Raw genomic sequence first — 20,742 nt, forward strand, 5'->3', positions numbered from 1 at the left:
TCCATTCAGAGGGGCGTAATCCAGCATGTGAGAACCTGGCTCTCAGCGTCCCCGGGACACAGACTAACAGTGACACCCGAGACTTTGCCACAAAGCACTAAGAGCTCTCAGGCCGCACAGCTTCAACTCCTCAGCTCAGTGCAGGTCACACCATCAGCCTAGGGAACTAGAGGGATTGAGTGTCTCTGGAAGAATTCTCTCTAGAAAGAGTAGTGTAGAAATGTATTCAATTCACATTATCATGATAACAAAACTTTGGGGAAATAAGAGACAGTGTGTTGGAGGCCTGTGGTTATTACAAAAAGTGAAAAACTGCTCCTTAAAAAGAAACAAAAACTAAAAAAGGAAAGATTGCCTGATAGAGATTACAAAGATGAAAAGCAAACCTGTCCTGGCAACTTCCTTTGACACAGGAAGAGAAGCTTCTGTTTCCTGGGCATTTCTCTACCAAGTGAGATTCACTGGTACATGAGTCAGGAGAGAACACTGAGATGCCAGTCCCAGGGTGTCAGAGCTTTATCCCTCGCTGTCTGCAGATGCTCCAGCTTCACGGCCGGAATGCTGGCGGTGTCTCCTGCAGCCTCTGACCACCACCAATTTCCCCAGAGCACCCCAGTGACCCAATGAACTGCCACACTCACCTTGCTGTCTCCCCAAACCTTCTGTCTTTGCCGTGCCAGGCCATCACTTAGTTCTCCATCTTTTATGCTTAACACCAACTGAAGTTAATTAATTTACTTTTTCAACCTCCTCCTGCCCCTTAAGAATGAAGCCTGGGGGCTGGGTGTGTGGCTCAGGAGGTGAAGTGTCCTGAATGTGTGTCCCCAGCACCCACACGCACAGCCAGGCACAGTGGCACACTCCTGAAACCTCAGCGTGGAGAGATGATGTGGGAGGATCCCACACGCTTGCTGGCCAGCCTGTCTGGCTGAAATGGTGAGTTTGGGTTTAATGAGACTCTTTCTCAGAAAACAGCGTCAAGAGTTCTAAAGGAAGACACCAGATATTTTCTTCCGACCTACAAACGTGCCTGTGTGCGTACGTGCACGCATCCACATGCACAAAGAGTGAAATGGATGGCCACCTCCTTCATTCTTGGATCACCAGTACCAGCTCCCAGTAAACCTTTATAAGTATTTTAAGGCTATTTCTGTGTTCATAAACAAGCAGGGTTGAGCTGACAGTTCAAAAAATGCTGCTTTTTCACACCCAGTTTGGTTTGCACATGGAGCTGCCTCTACTGTCTAAGACATCTTGATATGAAAACACCCAGCTGCTGCTTCATTGAGGCGATTGTCCACCTGTTCATGTCCCTGTCCAACTATCTTGGGGCCTCACTGGTCATCTGGCAGAATGCCCAGCCTCATGAGCATTCTGTCTAAGGAGGCAGAAAGGGAGCAAACGCTGATGAGATAGTAATTCAGGTACCTCATGATGGGCTTGGGAAAAGTCTGCAGAGTAAACCCCACTTAATGAGTAGCTTGGACTTCAGGCTTCTGGATGGGGCTTGCAGGGTCCACCGTGGTGAGTAACTGGCTTCCCGAGGGAGCAGCAGCTGCTGTCTGAGCGAGCATGTGCCCCGTGGGATAGCTGAGGTGGGCATCAGCTCACGGATCATTTGGCACAGTTTCAAGCCTGCGTTGAAGAATCAGGCTGGAGGATTCCTGGAGCCTGTGCGTCGATCGCTGTGGACAGGTGGGATCACCGCTATTGTTGAGATCAGCTGAGTCTACAAGAAACTACCCTTCCCAGGTAACGGCCGCTCTCTGGAGTCCTACCTGCAACCTGTGCTGCTGTGTAAGGAGCATGGGGAACAACTGTCCCCAAAATGTGCACCATGGTTGTTTTTCCTCCCCCTGATCAAAGCAAGTCTCCAACAAAAGGGGTATAATTAAAAAGAAAAAGCCTTATGTAACGATGTTTAAAAGAAAACTTTTGAAGCCAACAAGCTGCTATGGGCAGTACTTCAAAGGGCCCAGAATCAATGTTTGTCAATAGCAGTTTGGCATTCTTTAATTTAGCTTTCATGAATATAAAGTGTGATGTTATTAGGGCCCAGCCATGCCTTAGTTCTGGTTGAGATTAGAAGATCAGAAACCTATCAGTAATCTCAGAAGTGGCAGAGGTTCTTGCCTGATCTGGAGCTCTTTGTCCCATGGCTAAGACCTCAGTCACCCATCAGACCCACAGTGCTGAACACCCCATCGCCTACTGCACCCACAAGCCATGGCGTTCTTTATTTTAGCCACTATCTTTGGAGACTTTTTTTCCACAGAAGACAAGGCACCCCTTGACTCTGCCCAACCCCCAAGTTACCATTTGTTTAATCAAGATAGTTGGTTTGCAAAACATTAAACAGTATTTGATGCCTAGTTAATAATTTGCATCCTCTTCATTTGTTCCGGAATCCTCAGAGACTGACATCCCTGCCCCCATCCCCAAAGGCACAGACAAGAACAGAAATTGTAGGCAAAATCAACGCAGAGGCCTTCAACTGCAAGGACGTTTGTCAGGATGCTGAAGCTCCATGTTCTGCTGCTAATTGCCCTGGTGGGGAAGTCATCCATTGGGGTAAGTAACTTCACATTTCTATAGTTGAGAGACTTGGAGGGTTTTAACAAAAAAATCAAACCATCTGGGTTAGAAGCAAGGAAAAGCTGAAACTGGGAAAGGCTGGTTGTTGCTGAGTTGAGTGTGTCCTGGCTACAAGAGCTTCCAGACTATACCACAGACTGCTGAGCAGTCAGTCTTGCAGTGGCATGTGGAGGGCATGAGCCTCTCACAACAGAGTCTTGGTGGGTTCATTCCAGCAGAGGTGGCTAGGGCACACAGAACTCTAAAGTATGGATAAAATCTGGCATGCACCCCACAGAATCCTTTGAGGAGTTGTGGAAAGCTACACACTCTGTTTCTAGAAAAATAGATGAGGCCCAAGGCCCAACTATAGCATACATGTCAGATTACCCAGCCATTGGGCTGAGACTAAGAAAAGGACTACCGCCCCCCCCCCCCCCAGCTCTGGGCCTCAGGGGCATACCCTGGTGGCTCAGCAAAAGATTTACTTGGCTGCCTTAGATCTGAGGAGAGGCCCTGTGCTTGGTACTTGTTCTTCTTTTTCAGTCAATATTGCAGGGAAGAGAGCCAAGGCCTGAGGGAGTTTGTAGTGAGCCAGAAAGGGAACTGCTATAGAAAGCTTTGACCAGGGACCTGAGACCTTTGGGGATGCTGCCAGTCTGTGCATCTTTGAGGCGAAGCTGTCAATGGGGTCTCCATACTAGCTATGGACTGAGGCTTGAGTGCTGAGCCTTGGATCCAGTAGCAGTCTTGATTTTGTTTCAGCATAACTTTGGAATATAGAGCCATAATAATCTTTCTCGAGCCTCCAAGGAATCACCAACAACCAACTGCTCATTTGGTAAAGGTCATGGAGACAAAAGGTTGTGTGTGTATGGCTTCCAATAAATGTGGGCTCTTTTTGCTTTTGTTTTTCTTTGTGGTGCAGCTGATAAAAACCAAGATCTTTATAGTGTGTGCTAGACAAACTCTTTACTAGCCAAATCTATTGTCAGCTCTGTTCATGGATAACATGACAACATCCAGAATGAGTGTAATAGCCCTTTTGATGAAGAAACACAGAAGAGAGTGGGAAGAAGATGAGAGTCATTGTAAACTTTTTTTATTCAAGACAGGGGTTCTCTGTGTAGTCCTGGCTGTCCTGGACTCAATTTTTAGACCAGGCTAGACTTAAACTCAGAGATCTGCCTGCTGAGTTCTAGGATTAAAGGTGTACTCCACTCATACCACTCATACCTGGCAACTTCTTAAGCACTTTTGAGTTGTATTTCTCTTTTGGGGTGTTTCCTGAGGGAATGAAATTAAACTATAGCTTTGCTCATTAGCATGTTCGTAAGAATGGTTTTGCCTCTCCTTTCATTCCACTAACTTAACTCAGACACCTTCCTCAGTCCCAGATTCAGTTGCCAAGTGAGTTCTTTAAAAAAATTTTTTTTCTGAATTATGAGGTGGGTGGGTATGGTGGCTGCAGTTACGATGGCTATCAGTCTTGTAATTTCTTGGTGGGCACTTCAAGAAGAGGCTAAGAAAGAGCAGCTATCTCACAGGTGTACCAAAAGGCAGTGGCAGTTACCGGAGGCTGAGAGAAAACACCAGTGGGAGGCATTTAGGTTTGCAGGCAGGAAGAGTTGACACCATCTGTTTGATCACAAAAGGAGCCCCTAACCCTCCCCCACAGCATGTGTTTTGTCAGATCCAGGAAATTTTTAGGGTTATCAGTATAACTGTAAGTCAATAGTGGATAAAAGAGGGCAATGAGCGTAGTCAATCCCAAAGAGAGGCCTTGAAGCTTTCGAAACTTTTCTTACCCATATGTGCCAAACAGGTGGCTGGGAAGTCTTTCTGTGTTCCATGGGCTGGTACACTGTGTCGAGGGCAAAGCAGCCAAGCTGGATACTCGGGAGGGTTTCAGGCTTCAGGGGACAAACCCACATAGCCTGATGGACTGAGTGGCCTTTCCACATACATAGCTAAAAATAACAACCAGTTGTCTCTTAGCACTCAGGAGGTTGAGGCAGGAGGATTGTGGATTCCAGGTCAGTCTTGGCTATCTTATGAGCTACACAGGCCAGCTTGGCCTACTCAGCCACATCCTGTATCAATGATACAACAATACTAATGAACTGATAGCACACAATCGAGTCAGTGCTAACCCTTAAGTTTGCTATGGACTGGTTCGCTGCCAAAAGGGGCCCAAGTCATAGATCCTGTGACTGCTGCCATTTTACACATAAGGAACTAGACAACATGGCTCCAAGTGCCTTAGCTGGGAAATGACTTAGTTTATACCTCTAGAAGGTAGGCCTGGGTCCCTAAGCACAAGACCTCCTGGTATGTATGGTATTAGGAGCCATGTTCTTGCTAGGGGCAAAGGTCATTTGCAGGGTAGACGGTGATGGTTCCATGTGCCTCTGCAGCTGAAAGAAGAGGGTCTTAGCATCAGCGCTCACCCAAGAGGGTCATTTCATCAGAGACTGCCCTTTACAAAGCATTTTATCATCATCTTCTTCAACGTGTGTGTGTGGACTGAAGGACATCCTGTGGGGATCAGATATCTCCTTCCTTGCTGGGGGTTCTGAGGATTGAGCTCATGTCATCAGGCTTGCTAAGGAGCACCTTTACCTAGTAAGCATCTCCCTGGCCTCTGCTGAGATTTTACCTAGAAACTCACTGGCAGGGAACTACAGGCATTCCTCATAAGCCATCACATCTGGTCTAGACTGGTTTGTGCATACCTGTTGTTCAAATCATTCTGAGGGTCCATCCCAGCAGAGCTGTGTGACAGTATTCCTGCTCTCCAGGACAGGAGTCACCAGACTCTCGTGTGCCAGGCCTGAGACAGAGTCTGTCTGACCCCCACCTTACAGAAAGACCGCTCAAGAGTCAGACCAGGGACTGCCTTCAGCACTGATTCTGAGAGGGTTTGGGGAGCGCCCTAGGCTTGAGCACCATGAAATTTTACCTCTTCCAGAATGAGAGAATAATGCTTGTCAGTACTGTCCTGCTTCAGTCAAGATGGTGGTTTCTCCTGTCCTGCACAAAAGGGGGCTGAAATGCCTGTTTGTTTACTTCTCTGTAGTACTTGACTCTCCCTAGACACTGAACCACAGAAATGACCGTGTGGACAGGAGATTGCAAATTGGGAGCTTGGAGTACATTCTTCTGCTCACAGCCTGGTTTTGCTTGTCGTGGAGAAGGTCAGCCCACAGAGCATTCTCTTTGTCTCTTCGTTGCCAGGCAGCATTTAAGAAGCAGAACATCTCAAATGGAGATAAGATCTCCAAGGTTTCATAAAAATTGCATATTCTGGTAACAGTGAGCACATACCTCTGTGAGGACTGTGAAGGGCGGTCTGAAGGCTCACCAAACTATATCTTCATCATTTTACTGGCAGAGAGAGAGGGAGAAGGAGGGAGAGAGGAAGGGAGAAAGGGAGGGAGGGAGATGTGGGGACAAACACACAGACAGAGGTGGAGACAGAGAGATGGGAGAAAGACATTGTATAGTTTTTGCTCAAACCACAGATAGTGAAGTATTAATGCCAGTTTGGAGTAAGAAGGTGCCCAGTCTCAGCACTCAGATTCACATGAACCCCAGGGAAGAACTCGGGAGTCCCCCTTTGTGAAACCCCAACACCCCAGAATACTGTCTCTCTTATGTCCAGGGGTCCTCTCTTCTCCAATCCAGGCAAAGACTTCTGGAAAAAGGAAGAAATTGAATTGCATAAATTCAAGGAGGGAAAAATAAAAAACTTGATTGTAAGCAGGAGTCTGACTCATTAGCTTTGCAGTGTACACTGGTATTTAGGGAAATCAGGTCGCTGAAGTCACATGTATATGTAAGCACAGATATATTTATATTCTCAATGCATTAGGGCTTCCTAAATGCAAAAGAAATTCTGCTGTCACAGAGAAACAGCGTGGCAGAAAACTCAGCAGCCGGGATTTTAAATAAAACATGCTTTCTCTTCATAATTAACATAACAAGGTTTCTTGGCTTAGGGTTTGGCAAAGATCCCGGGGAAAAACAGTGAGGGGGGTACTGACGTGACATGCCTGTGACTGACCCAACAAACGAGTTCCTGGAAGACCTTGTGCTGGGAGGCCTCTCCTGGGCCTGCCCCTCCCACACTGGGCATCAAGCAATTGGAAAGTAAGAGCAATAAAATAGACTCGTTGGCACTGATGTCTCGGCAGTCCTCCTGTCCATTTATTGACTTTGACCACATATGTCTTGTGGTTTGAACTTCCTGACAAGCCTATGAGGTAAGGCGGCCATCACTGATATCACTGATAATGAAGCAAGCTACAGAGATGAGGCCAGCCTGTCCAAGATGGCACCCACGGCAGGCCAGCGAGCTGCACTCAAACTCATCTACCCAAAGCCAGTTTCTATGCTTGCAGCCAAGGTGGCATGGGTGGTCACACCAGGCTCTACCAAAAGACTACAGGTCTGCTTGGTGTAGAACCAGAGGTGTCAGGCTAGAGTATGGCCACTGAGTCCTGCTTCCCCTGAGGCTTCCGCCAAGAGAGGAAGCGGGTTCACCCTGGCAGCTTCCTTTCAGGCTTCGCTTCCTGTCTCAAAACGATCAGTCTTTCCAGGCAACTAAGTAATTAGACTTCAGTCACGGCTGAATCCACTTCAGGAATTCCACTATAGCCTAAGCTGATGTCTTAATACTTGAATTAAATAAACTCACCTTTACCTAATTTATTTATCATTATTATTATTATTTATTTGTTTCTACTTTAATTACTTATTTTCATTACTTTTTTGTGCGTCTCTCTCTGTGTTCCCATGCACATATGTACATGAGTATGCACGCATGTCAAGGCAGGAGCTGGTGTCGGATATCTCCTTCTGTCACGGTCCATCTTTTTTTCTTTTCTTTTCTGAAACAGGGTCTCATTATGTAGCCCTGGGTAGCTGGAACTCACTAAGTAGCCCAGGCTAGCCTAGAAATCAGAGGTCTACCTGCCTCTGCTTCCCAAACACCAGAATTAAAATGTGCTACCACACCTCGCTTCCACCTTATTTTTGAGACAGGGTCTCTCTGAATCTGGGGCTCTCCTACTCAGCTAAGCTGTCTGCCTTCAAGCTCCAGGGACCCACCTGTTTCCACCATACATACACAATATGCCTGAATTTCTGTGTGGGTTCCTAGGAACTGAATCCATGTCTTTAAGCAAATACTTTACTGACTAAAATCATTTCCATAAACCAGGGACTGAGGAAGCCGAGGCAAGGAGCCAATCCATAGTTGCCCAGGAAAGAGATGAACCCCAGTTTCCTGGGTCTGAGAGAATTGGCTGCGGTTCAGCCACATCTGACATCAGCTTCTGGCTTCTGCAGACATGTCTACTCATGTACACACACACATACACACACACACACACACACACACACACACACACACACACACAGGGAGAGAGAGAGAGAAATAACAAAAATAAGGGCAAAGGTCAGAGCCAGCAGGCCCTGGTTGAAATGCACTCTCAGGCCCAGCTGCACCCATGGATCCCGCAGGCCCCAGCTCCTCACAGGGTGGCTTTGCACTGTAGTGTGGGAACTAGTGACTAGCGGGAAGTGACTCCAGAGACGCTCCCCTCCTCCCTGCCCCAGCCCTGCCCACCTCTGCCTGCTGCTGTCACAGGAAGCCATTCTCAGGGAGCTAGGCAGGGAGCCCAGTGGGACAACTTTGGGTCTGGTAGCATGGGGACCGCTTGGAGCCACTCTGAGCCAGCAACAGAGGGTACCTAAAACTAGGGGACCTGAGCTGAAGTGCCCCATAGGAAGTCTTCCACAAGCCACTTCCCTGGTGTCAGCTTCTTCACTTGTAAATGAAGTCTAGTCTAGCCCTGTCCCCCGTAGAGGGCTTCCCCCACGTCTCCAGGAAGGAAGCCATCTGCACAGACTACTCACAAGGACCTTCCTCTGGGGCACCCACTCCACAAGAGCCTTTCCTGCCTTACCTAAGCATCAAGTCACAGCCACGCTGAGCCTACCAACTGAGGCAGCGCTAGCCCATTCAGGATGAGCTGAGATTCCTTGAGAGTAAAGAAGAGAGCGACAGCGCTTCTCAACAGTCCCAGCAGCTATGGTTCCTTCCAGTGGAAAACAACACGGTGCGGTTTGGATGTGAAGTGCACCCAGGCCTGCAGGCTCAGTTTGGGCCCTTGGTCCCAGGCAGTGATACTATTTTGGGCTCTAGCTGATTGATATGGGCCACTAGAGGCAGCCATCAAAGGTCATAGTTCAGCACTACTCCTGCCCTAGTATCTCCACTCTCTGCTCCTCCTGGGATACAATCAAACTTTGTGGCAAGATCATGTCACCACAGAGTTACTGCTACACCAGCCATCCTGATGGACTGTGCCCCCTGACCCAGTGAGCAAGGACAAACCTTCCTCCTTTAGATCTCTTGGCAGGTGTTGGCCACAGTGATGTAAATGTAATGAATACAAGTGTTGGGATGCAAGGAGCTGGAACCTCAGTCACTGGTGGGTGGAGCGTGAGGCGATGCAACAGTGGGAAACGGCACAGCAGATCTCAAGAAATGAAGACAGGCCTGTGAGCTGGACACATAATTCCAGACGAACCGAGGGCAGGGAGGTGTGTCAATAGGACGTCAGAATTTAGAGCTGGAGTAGAGTTTCTAAATCCAGGGCTATAGATCCTCTTGAGAGCAGTCATGCTCAGCCCTTAAAGAAAGACGTGCGGTTTAAATCCCACTGGAACCAGGAGTGGAGCAGAGAGAGAGCTGGGCAGTGGTTTGCACTCCTTCCAATTGACAAGGGTGTTTCTTGAGATGTGTTCGCCACAGTGGACTAACTGAGACGCCCTTTTATGCTCTCCCCAGCTTCCACTGTGGCCACATGGCTCCCACTGCCACTTCCTGGGCCTAGCCCCTCTGGATAGAATTGTAATAAAATATCCCAATAACAGGGGCTTTGGTACTGTCACCTCTCTCCAAATGTGCCTCTTCAAGAGCAAGGAGTGATTCTGTCTCTCTGTGCTGGTCACTTTCTGTCAGCTTGACAAAACTAAAGTCATCTGTGAGGATTGTCATTGATGTGGGAGGCCTGGCTTACCATGATGGTGCCACCATTGGGCAGATGATCCAGGAAAGCGTAGTAACTGAACGTGAGCCTGAGAGCAAGCCAGCAAGCAGCACTTTCCATGGCTTCTGCCTCTGCTCCTGCAATGAGAGACCGCAAAGGGAGCATGCAGGACAAGTGGGCCCTTTCTTCTCCCACGCGGCCCTTGGTCATAATATTTACCACAGCAAGAGCATCGAACCAGGATAGTCTCCACCCTTCCACTGCAATGTGGGCGTGCTGGGGCCCCTCGCCCCTCTGCCACGGTGGCTGGGAACAAGAACTCTGACAGAAAGTGAGTGCTCACATTCCAAGTCTCTGTTAACACTTTCAGGTAAATTGATAATTATAGTATCAGAATGATTGAGTGCTTTGGAGACTAAGAAAGACAATATGTATGGGACACGCTTGTCCCAGTCCCTGACTCACTGTCAGCTCTTAGTGGTTCAACAGAGAACTCCATTTTTTTTATTTGCTCCTTGGCTACCCACCCCCAACACACACACACCACTCCTTCCTCTAATTTTCATCTTTGGATTCTCAAGCCCCAGGAGTAGGGGCTCTTCTATTATTCCCTGTTTGTGGAAAAGCAGAATAGGATTATGGGATAGAAGGATGCCAGCCAGGTGTGGGGCTGCCTCCATCTGGCACCACAGCCTCTCTGTAAGTAGAAACAGGGTCTTAATGTGAGTGCACAGCCATTGCAAGGGGTGGAGGGCTGTCCAAAGGGCCCAGCGGGCCCTGCTGGGAAGCCTCTGCTATTTCTAGTGTAGATTCCCTCTGCAACCATGCCTAGGAAGGACATGTGTGCCACCTGCTGGCCACAGGCAGCACAGCAGCTGCTATCCGTTAGGCTCTGTGTGGCCAAGATTTGAGACTCTTAATTAACTCTGGCACAAGACTGTCTCTCCTGTCCTGCCACTGCTCAGGGCTGGCAACAGATCAGGGGTGCAGGCCCTGGCTGTTCTTAGAGTGAGGTTGAAGGAGACAACACTCCTCCAGGGACTCCCAGCCTTTCTTGTAGCACCTCGCTACCTCTCTCAGATGCTCCCCATTTCCTGGGCCTAAGAATACCCTTTTGTCCCCCTTACCCTCCTCCAGAGAAGTATGTGCCCCTGTCTCATTCCCTATAAAATAAGGCTGTGACACCATGGGGTAATTAAACAGAGGCGCAGTCTCAGAGAGCAGAAACTATTTCCTTCTTTCCTTTACCCCTTTCTCCCTGGGCTTCATCTAACTAATCAAACTTACAGGCGAAGCATAGAGTAGAGGAGTCTCCTTCCCAGCCTGGTCTCTGTCACTCCCAGACTTGTTCTCATTCTCCCCAGCATCTGTTTTGTTTGTTTCTTTGTCATTTTCAAGGAGACAGACATCACCCTAACCCAACTCTGAAGACATTGTCCCCCAGAAACGAAATGTCCCCATCCACTCTCAGTGACAGCATGATCCTATCTAATGCATCTATATTTAAATTCCCCAGTGACCTCAACAGTGCCCTAACCCAGTGTCACACACTGCTCCGACCTGTCCACTTCTTAGCCTAGGATAGCCCTCTGTCTTCTTGCTCTTAACCTAGGCTAGCCCCCGTCTTCTTGCTCTTCGGGCGCTGTCATTTCAGTGGCATCAAGCAGGGTGTTATACAGAAGGGTGTCCTGTGGTTTGGACAGTAGAGTGGAGATCTGCTCCATCCTTAGGCTACATTTCTGTTTATTGATGCCGCGTCCTCACCATGCCTTATCTAGGCCTGTTCTTTCCGCTCTGCCTAACACAGCATGTGCCCAGTTCCCGTGATGGTTCAGCAGAAAACTACAGCCTGAGCGGGGAGCTATCATGGGCAGCTATCACAAGGATCTACACTTGAGCCCTAGCATCCACGTGAAAAGTGGAGCGTGGTAGTGTGTGCTTGGAATCCCAGCTTAGAGGAGCTGAAGGGGAAAGATCACTGGACCTTTTGGCCATCCATCCTAGCCCACTTGTCCAGTTCCAAGCCCACAGAGACCCTGTCAAAGAAAAAAAAAGAGAATGACCTTTAAGGAATGACACAAAAAAGCCTTTGGCTTCCACATGTGTGTGCACACAAGTACACGTGTGCCCCTGCCTACAGATGCCTCCGCATGTGTCCACCTGCACACTGGTGCACATGTGGTATTGAGAGGTACTTCCACTACATAGCACACATATATACACATATACGTATGCACATATATATGGACATACATACATTTGCGTGTATCTATGTACACACACACAACCATGAAGAAATGACTGGAGATGAGGTCTCGCTGTACTGACGGGGCCTCTGTACTGAGACTTGGCAAGAGCATGAAAAGGGTGTCGGGTAGAGGGAAGCATCCGTGCAGACTTGGGGCGGGAGGAGCCTGGTTTGCCCTGTGTGCAGCCAGCTGTGGCAACTGCTCTCTAGGGGCAGTGGAAGGGAGGAGCGTGGGAAGAGGGCTGCGCATCAAGGCAGGTGTTTGTATTTTATCCCAAGGACACTGGGAACCTCCAGAGCGTTTTAAGCATTTGTCCATTCCCAATCTACAGGGCAGTCACCCCAAGAATCACTTAGGCCTGAGCATGAATCTAAAGTATTTTCCTCTGTGAATGGGGTTGTCATGGGAACAGAACACAACCACACCATTCATGGTCAGGGAGCAACTGACAAGTTGATATTGGGGCAGATCCCAGGGATGCTGTGTTCCAACAGGTGTGTGAGAGACACGTGTCTGCAGAGTGGCAGGGTCAAGATGTGTGCACAGGAGAGGGAGCATCCTCAGCGAGACTCCCAGCATGCCCGTGGCTGGGAAGTCGGGATTTCTGTCATCTGGGGAAGGTGCCAGCAGCTCCGTCAGATACTAACTGTGTTGTTTTGCTTTTCAGTTCTCACTGACGCCCATCATTGCGCCCCCAGACCCAGGTGAGTGTGCCCTCACCCTAGCTTCCAGCCAAGAGCCACAGCATAGAAGCACTGAAGGGACCTTGCGTCTCAGCTGGTTCCAGGGCATCACAGGAACCTCTGAGGATCTGTCCAGAAACACTGCAGCTGGATAACACCCCGCACAGCCTTGAGTTGCAGGTCTCAGCCACCTAAAGGAGAAACCTCAACTGTGGCTAAACACTCTGATTTCACAGAGAAAGACACTGAGGCCTAGATGAGGGAAGTAACTGGCTCCTTGTCCATGAGTGACTGAGGAGAGAAACGATGTGACTGAGCGAGGGGCCACCCCACTTACCCCATTCCCCATAGGGAGGCCAAGACAGACACTGGACAGGCAGCACCAGGGTGCGTTACCCCAGGGATGCCCCCCCGCCCTGACCACTGCCTCCACTACTGTAGCTGGGCTTACTGTGCCCGGAAAACCCACAGGAAGTCTCGGGTTAACAGCAAGGCACACAGCACTGAGAAGTAGACCTAAGACAGACACCGTGTCTGGCATTGGCTCGATGTTGAGACAGCATTCAAACTGGACATGTGGGGTGCACCTGTAATCCCAACATGGGGGAGATGGACGTGAGAGGATCAGAAGTTCATGGCAGGCTTCACCTACATAACGGGTTTGAGGCCAGCCTAGACTACAAGAGACCCTGTCTCAAAACAAAAAAGCAAAACAACAAAACGAAACAAAAACAACCACAACCCACAAAATGATTGCATCAAAGCAGATTGTGCCATGTAGTATCAGATACACCCAGTGGACAGGGCTATTTCTCACAGGCTCTCTGTCTCTCTGACACTCACCCTGTCACCTTGAACCCTTTGTCTCCACTGCCTAGTGCTCATACCACAGTGGGGCAAACAGCAAACCATTGTTTGCCAAGCTCTGAGTTTGGGGTAGAAACTCATCTCACAACCCAGGGGACTGAAGGCAGGTATCCCCACAGGTAAGGGATGAGGCTGGTCATGCCCAGAAGACCAGAGCAGGCAGCCTGTGCATGGAGATGGCAGATGTGATTCAAGCTTGCATCAAGAACTCAGGCAGAGCAAAGATGGTACCCACCAGCCAAATCCTGATTGCCATCACTGTTCTCCAGAAAAGTGTTCTGGATGGGCACATAGACTGTGGCAGTGACCCACACCTTTGTCCCAATGCTTGGGAACAGAACAGAATAGTGACCATGGACTGTAGAGGGAAGGGACGCTGCATCTTTCTCCAGAGCAAGGCAGGAAAGCCCGACTGCCCAGCAGGCTCCAGTTCCAACTCCAGGCATGCATGGAGTTCAGAGAGAGGTCAAGGCCAAGGCTGGAAGGCCATCATTTCCCAGCCTCGAGAACATGCTGCTCAGACGTCAGCAAAGGACTCTTGGACTTGAGAGGTCAGAAAGACAGTAAGACGTAACTCGTTGCTAAGGGGTTCCACAGAGAAAGAAACAGGGGCATAGAGGGAACCTCGGTGCCAAGTGTCTAGAAATGTCTTTATGGGCCAGGAAGACAGCTGAATGGATAAACTGCTTGCTTCGAAGCGTGAGAAGTGGACCAGAGCCCTTTCAAACGCTAGGTGGGCAAGGCAGCCCTCTGGAATTCTCACCTTGGAAGACAGAGGAGACAGGGATCCCTAGGACAAGCCAGCCAGCGAGACTGTCTGCAGCAGTGACCTCTGGGTTTGGTGAAGAGACACCGCTTCGGTGAGCAAAATGGAAGAGTCACTCTGGATGATCCCTCATATCCTCCACATGTATATATACATTCCCCACAGATGGGCAAAAATGCACACATACACACATGCGTGTTACACCTGTAAAACACACACATGAAAATGAAAAAAAAATTTTCAAGAAGCATCTTCACCACAAGCCACTTTGCTGCTGTGTTCCAGAACATTGAATACAATGTCTCCAGGGAGTTGATGACATGGGGAGTTACACAATGATCAAAAAACAAAGGAAAGAGGGGATTCCAGATGACAAAGCGTAGTATCAGACTGTCTGTCTGACCTACAGACAGGAAGAATTTCCTACCATTAGAATATCCAGAACTTGCATGGGCTCATGGGCTCACTGTGAGCACCCTGTCTCCAAGGCATTTAAGACAAAGACTGTTGGGAATCAGTTCAGAGGGAAGTGGACAGTGTAAGACTGAGGCTGCCGAGATGCTGATCTCCACAAGAAGTCTGCAGAGAGCTTCTAAGAACTAGGGGAGGAAGGGAAGCAGGCTGGCCCTGGGACAATGTCCAGATGCTCTGCTGGCCTCTGGCTGTGGAGTGAGGAGGCGAGAATTAAAGCATATCCTCGCCTGGTTCCATTGCACGAGGGGCTATTCTTTGATGAAATTCATCAGCTCCGTGCTCCCTTCAGACAGCAGCATGGTGGAGAGACCCCCCGTTCATGCCCTTAGGCAAACTGCTTCCTTGGTTGGTCTTAGTGGTGCCAGGACATGGCAAGGACTTTGCTGGAGCAGAAGGCGCCTGGTCCCCAGTCCCGAGTGGGTGATGGAGAAGGTGGTCATCAAACGGCACACGTCTGCCCATCTCCCCAAAGCAGGTGATACACAGCCGGCAGGCCTGCGGAAACACATCTTCAAAGCTGGCTTGGCTCTGCCCAGCGCCACAGGCTGTGCCCATCCATCAGCTGTCCTGCTGCCTGCCAGCCGGGCTCTCAGCTGTGTGTGCCTGCCAGCCGGGCTGGGAATGTCACATGCAGGCCGACAGGGCTGGGGTTTGGGGAAGGCCTCAGAGGAGCCAGCTGTGGCACGGTGATGGATGAAGCCAACCGGGATGACATTCCAGGGATTTTCATTCCTTTCCACATTTCTGGCAAGGTCCTTTAGCAGAGCAGCTGTGAAGTTCCCACGGCACCACCTGTGAGCTCTTACCATAGGAACCCTGGAGAGGTTTGAGGGGCCTGTGCTAGCTGAAGGTTTCCGGGTGCAGACCACTTCCTGAATGCCAAATGGCCAAAGTCTTTCTGACCTGGACCCCAGAGATGCCAGGCTCATGAAAAGGCTCCCGGGACTCAGACTCAGATGAAGCTGGGTGTGGACGGCCTTCTGCCTGGGCGTTTTGATCTGAGGACTAGGAGGGAAGACTGCCTTCCCCACAGAGCTTGACAGTTACACAGAGCATCTGACACACAGAAAATACTTCTATGGACTAACCTACCGCTGGAAGTATCTGTGTCGAGTCAGGATGCCCCCACCAGTCTTCATGGTTATTTCTAGCTAGGTTTGATAAAGCAGCAAGGCCCTAGGATTCTTTTTTATTCCTAATATAAAATGCTGGTGAGAGCCATTCTTTCTTCCCAAGGTTCTCCTGTTTTCAGCAGTTCAGAGGAGGTCTCAAGTAATCTGAATTTGAACCCAAAGCAGTCTTTGTATGTGTGTATGTATGTTTATGGATGCCAGAGGAAAACCTCAGGCATAGTTGCTCTGTGTGTGTGCATGCCTGTATATGTATATGACATGATGTATATGCATGTCCATGTGTTTGTGAATGCATGTGCATTCATGTTGTCATGCTGGAGCTAAGAGAATAACCTCTAGAGTCACTCATTGCTCTCCACCTTGCTTGAGACACAGTCTCAGATTCACTGCCACACATGCCAGGCTACCCGACACACAATTTTCTGAGGATTTTGAGATGGGTCTCTCATAGGTCTGGAACTCAACAGTGGGCAAACCCATCTGGTCAGTGGGCTCCAGGCATCATACTGACTCTGCCTCCCCGGCACTAGGATTGTAAATCTGTGGACCTCAACCCCTGCTTTTTAAATGTGGGTTCTGGAGGTTGAATTCAATTCCCTTCCTTCCAAGGAAGGCACTTTACAACTATCTCTCCCAAGCTGCTTTCTCCAGCATGTCAGAATGTCAGGCAACTATCCCTTTCCACCAAGAAAACAGACAATTTTATAAACTTGTACAGAGCTCATTGGATTCTTTTAGAAAGCACAAATCTCACCCATTTTCTTCCTAAGGTCCCCACTCATGCTGCTTCAAGCGAGGCCAATTGGAAGGTAGGAAGGCTTGCTCACAGGGAAAATCATCTGTCACACATGGTAACTAACCTCACGGAGGGCTCTGTGCTGGCCCTCTGTGCTGAGGGGAAGACAAAACTGATTAGGTCCCAAAGAGAAAGAAAGGGGTGCTGGGTAAGATGCCATGTTCTGTATCAACAAGACTAGAAAGAAAGCCTGCATCTCAACACCCCAATCCACGAGCAGCATCAGTCAGGCTCCGTGTGTCTGTTGTTATCCTAAACAGGGCAATAACCGTGTGTTTAGGTATTAATTCCTGGGTAGCCGCTTAGTCTGAGTGATTTTTATATGTGTGGGTCTGTGTGCATGTACTTGTATGTACAGGTACACATATACATTTGTGTTTGCATATATATATACAAAGATAGAGGGCTGAGGTTAATGGCGGTGTCTTCCTCTATCACTCGCCATATATATATATATATATATATATATATATATTTAAATAAGCTCTCTCATTGGACATAAACCTCACAATTCGGCAAGAGTAGGTGCTGGGCAGTGAGCTCCAGGGCTCTCCCACCTCCTGTCCTCCCCTCACTAGGATTCCAGGCATGGATCAGCATGGTTTCCCTATGTGCACAGGTGGTAAATATCTGAACCCAGGTCTCCAGCCTTTACAGAAAGCGCTTCACCAGTGGAACCATCTCCCTAACCACAAAATGGAGGTGTGGAGCGAGAATCCTTAAAACATAGTCAAGAGTAGCCAATCTGTCCTCCGATTTGTGGGAATATTGAAAGGGGTCCATGAGTTCCCGAGAGACTGTTATCTATAGACACCATAAGAAAAACAGAAATAAGTCCTGCAATGAAAACAGAGACAGATCAATGTTGCAATCAACTCTCTGTCTCCTTCGAATGTCAGTTTGAAATCCTTCATGGCCAATGCGGAAAAACATCTTTCTCTCACCTACTCCCTCCCTTTCTCTACTTTATTTATGGAAGGAAACTTTATTGCTCCAGGAAGACTGCAGTCTTATCTTCAATCTAGATCCTCATCCCTGGAAAGGTGGCCTCCTCTGGGAACATTTTCTGAGTGGGGAAAAGCAGCCAGGGAGAAATAATGAGCAAGCAAAGAAAGTCTTGACTTGACACTGTGATAAATGAAGTGAAACTTTGCCAAGGAACCAGAGTTGGCGTATTCCAAAAAAGAAATAAAAAGAAAATTCCACTTTTAATGGGAAATATAAAACAGCCATTGTGCAAAAGTCGATTTTCGGAAGCCACAGATATAAAGACTATATAACAGAGTGCTGGGGAGATGTGTGAGCAGCATGCTTGGTAATCAGGCTTGGATAGAGAGTGGCCCTCTTCGCCATCCTGCCTCTGTTGGGTTGCCTTTCAAGTCCGGTGACTGCATTTGTTCCTGCCTCATTATCATATGTCTCTCTGGAAAGCTTCCTCTGCCAACTTGCCATCCTCACATCAGCTGGAAAGGGCAAAATAAACTCAACTTTCTCCCAATCCCAAACTTCCCTCCAGCAGCGGAAGAGCATCCGGCGTCCATATCACCAAGAGCTCGTGTTCAGACACATGCAAAGTCCTACATAACTGAACTTTCCATCTGTGGATGTCGCTGCACTCTGTCCCCTTTGGTAACCAAGGTCCAAGAACAACCTGACTGCTGTATGTGCTGGCTGTTAAGTAGCAGCCTAGACATTCAGTGGGCTTGGCTTGGTTGGCTAAGTGTGCAAATGGAAAGTGATAGAAAGAGCCAATTAAAGCAATGGAGCACTGTCACTGAACTCGAAAGACACGATGGTTGTGCTGAGACAAACTTCAGTAGTTTAAATCTGGCTGTGAATTAGCTATGGGACCTTGGGTACATTGCTTATTCTCTCTGGGCCTCAGATTCTACAGTGTATGGCCCAACATACAGTTCCAGATTCTTTTTTTTTTTTTTTGGTGGGGGGGTGGCAGGGAAGCATCTTGTGTACTCCAGCCTGACCTCAGACTCCCTCTGCAGCCAGTGACGGCTGGAACATCTGATCCGTTTCACCTTTATCTCCTAGATTCTGATGTGATAGTGTTAATTGTCAACATGACAACTTTCTTAACCCATCTGTGATGCAAGCTTCCAGGCACACCTGTAGATGGGCACGCCAGTGAGGGAGGATGCTGATTGGGTTCATAGAGGAGAGCAACACCATTGTCCGGCTCTAGACCTAGACTGTCTAAAACTGAGAAAGTGAGCGGAGCATTCATTCATCCCTCTGTTCCTCCTGATTGGGGATCCAATGAGACCAGTGTTTCAAGCTCCTGCTGCCTTGACCATGGCAGACTGTGCCCCTAACCTGTGTACCAGAACAAACTGTCCCTTCCTCAAGCTGAAGTTGTTGGGGTGTCTTTATTTCATGACACATCAAAGGAAAACTAAGACAGTTGGGATTACAGTGTACACCACCACAGCTGTTTTGTACAGCATTGAGATGGAATCTAGTGCTTCCGGGTATGAAGACAGGCACCCTACCAACCAAGCTGCAGCCCTGGCCCTGCTTCCCAGACTTCCAGGAGGTTGAATGAGACAGGCCCAGTCAAAGTGCAGTAAAGATTGGGGGTTGAATGCTCTGTAGATGCAGCTGAGCAATGTTTGACCAAAGAGGGAAGTGACAAGTGACCTCACCACGCTAGGCTGCTAACGAAGTCTCACAGGGAACGAGTCTGTCACGCACTGTGACAGAAGCACACGCCCACTCCCTGGCAGGCCCTGTGTAGATCTGTGAGGACCTGGAGGCCACAGGGTGCTCCCTGCTGTTCAGAGCTGAGAAGCCTAGCGTGGAGAATAAACAGGCCTACCCAAGGCCTCACTTAGTGGAAGCTTGGGACTTGGTCTCCTTCTCCATCTCTAGACAGGCCTACCATGACAAATACCAGCACAGCCTCGCTGAACCTCAGCACCTCCCAAATTACACATCACCAAGCTTGAAACCCCTGTCTTCCTGTGTCACTGGGGAGAGCTGAAAAGATATGTAATGCCTCCTTAAAGAGATTGTGCTCTCTGAGGAGAGGTGGTCTCCTGAAGCAAGGCTGACTTCCTCGGGCCTAACGGCTAGGGTGTCTTCTGTCCTGTTCCCGCCCTGCAGATTGGATTCCTGATGACTATTACTACAGCTACGAGTATCCTGGCCCAGAGGAAGACCCCAGCGTCACACCGACCTCCCTCGAGAACCCTGACTGGTACTATGCAGACGATGGTGGGTGCCAATCCAGAAGGAGGGACCGTGATGGAAGGAACTTATGTGTGGCCATATTCAAGGGCCTTTCTCCCCTTCTCTCTGGCCTGCATGGTAAAATGGTCACTAAAGAGCGTTAGAGACCAGATCTGCCCGGACACACACACCCTTGTATGGAGCGATACACCTCAAGGACAGGGAAGTCACTTAGAAGCATCTCTCTACCTCAATGAGTAAGTGAAGTGAGGGAGGGCAAAGAGAGGAACAGACTCCACCAAGGTCGCTCAGTCAGGCACCGCTGCATCATCAGGCTCTCCTGACACCTCAAAACTCAAGTTCAACATCCGTTCTGTATCTTTGACCTCAAGCTAAGTCTGAACTATGCAAAGAATCTGAATCAGCTTTGAGCATTTAGACTGCGACACTGACACGTCGGGCTCTGGGGCTTCCCTCGCTTTCCATCTCAGCCCCTTTTCCTTCTGTTTGCTAGCTACCATCTGTGTGCCTGTGTGCATCCGTGTGTGTGTGTAAGTCTGTGTGTATGTTGGGGGGTTGAACATATAGATGCTTTTGTATATGTGTGCATAGAAAGGCCAGCAGGCAGCCTCTGATGCTCTTCCTCAGGAAATCCACCTGCTTTTGAGGCTGGGCCTCTTACCGGCCTGGGCCTACACTGATTAAATGGGGTGGGCCTCAATGTCCTGCCTGTTTCTACCTCCTGGGGGCTGGGAGTACAAGGATTTGCTGCCACGCCCAGCCTTTTATTCAGAATCTTTCCACAGTTGTAAATATATATATATATGTATATATACTAACAACAGTTATATGCTAACTGTTGTTATATATTATAACAATATAATATAATATGATAGAATATAATACTAACAACAGTTGTTAGTGTATATATGTTTGTGTGTGTGCTTGTACATCTA

The 20,742-nt window shown here is 48.8% G+C and overlaps 1 protein-coding gene across 2 annotated transcripts in view; it reads left to right on the plus strand.

Annotated features, from left to right (window-relative positions):
- Positions 1–2,125: 2,125 nt before the first annotated feature.
- The window catches only part of Habp2 (hyaluronan binding protein 2), a 31,186-nt gene continuing 12,569 nt past the window's right edge, over positions 2,126–20,742 (plus strand). The window contains exons 1-3 of one of the 2 annotated variants that reach the window (XM_021630995.2): positions 2,126–2,571; positions 12,552–12,588; positions 19,721–19,831. In XM_021630995.2, coding sequence (XP_021486670.1) covers positions 2,515–2,571; positions 12,552–12,588; positions 19,721–19,831 — 205 coding nt within the window. In that variant the 5' untranslated portion in view covers positions 2,126–2,514. The remainder of the gene's footprint in view (positions 2,572–12,551; positions 12,589–19,720; positions 19,832–20,742) is intronic. The other variant, XM_021630996.2, reaches the window with a different exon arrangement.

This window comes from Meriones unguiculatus, chromosome 1 (assembly GCF_030254825.1).
Source record: "Meriones unguiculatus strain TT.TT164.6M chromosome 1, Bangor_MerUng_6.1, whole genome shotgun sequence".
In the NCBI taxonomy this organism is placed as follows: Eukaryota; Metazoa; Chordata; class Mammalia; order Rodentia; family Muridae; genus Meriones; species Meriones unguiculatus.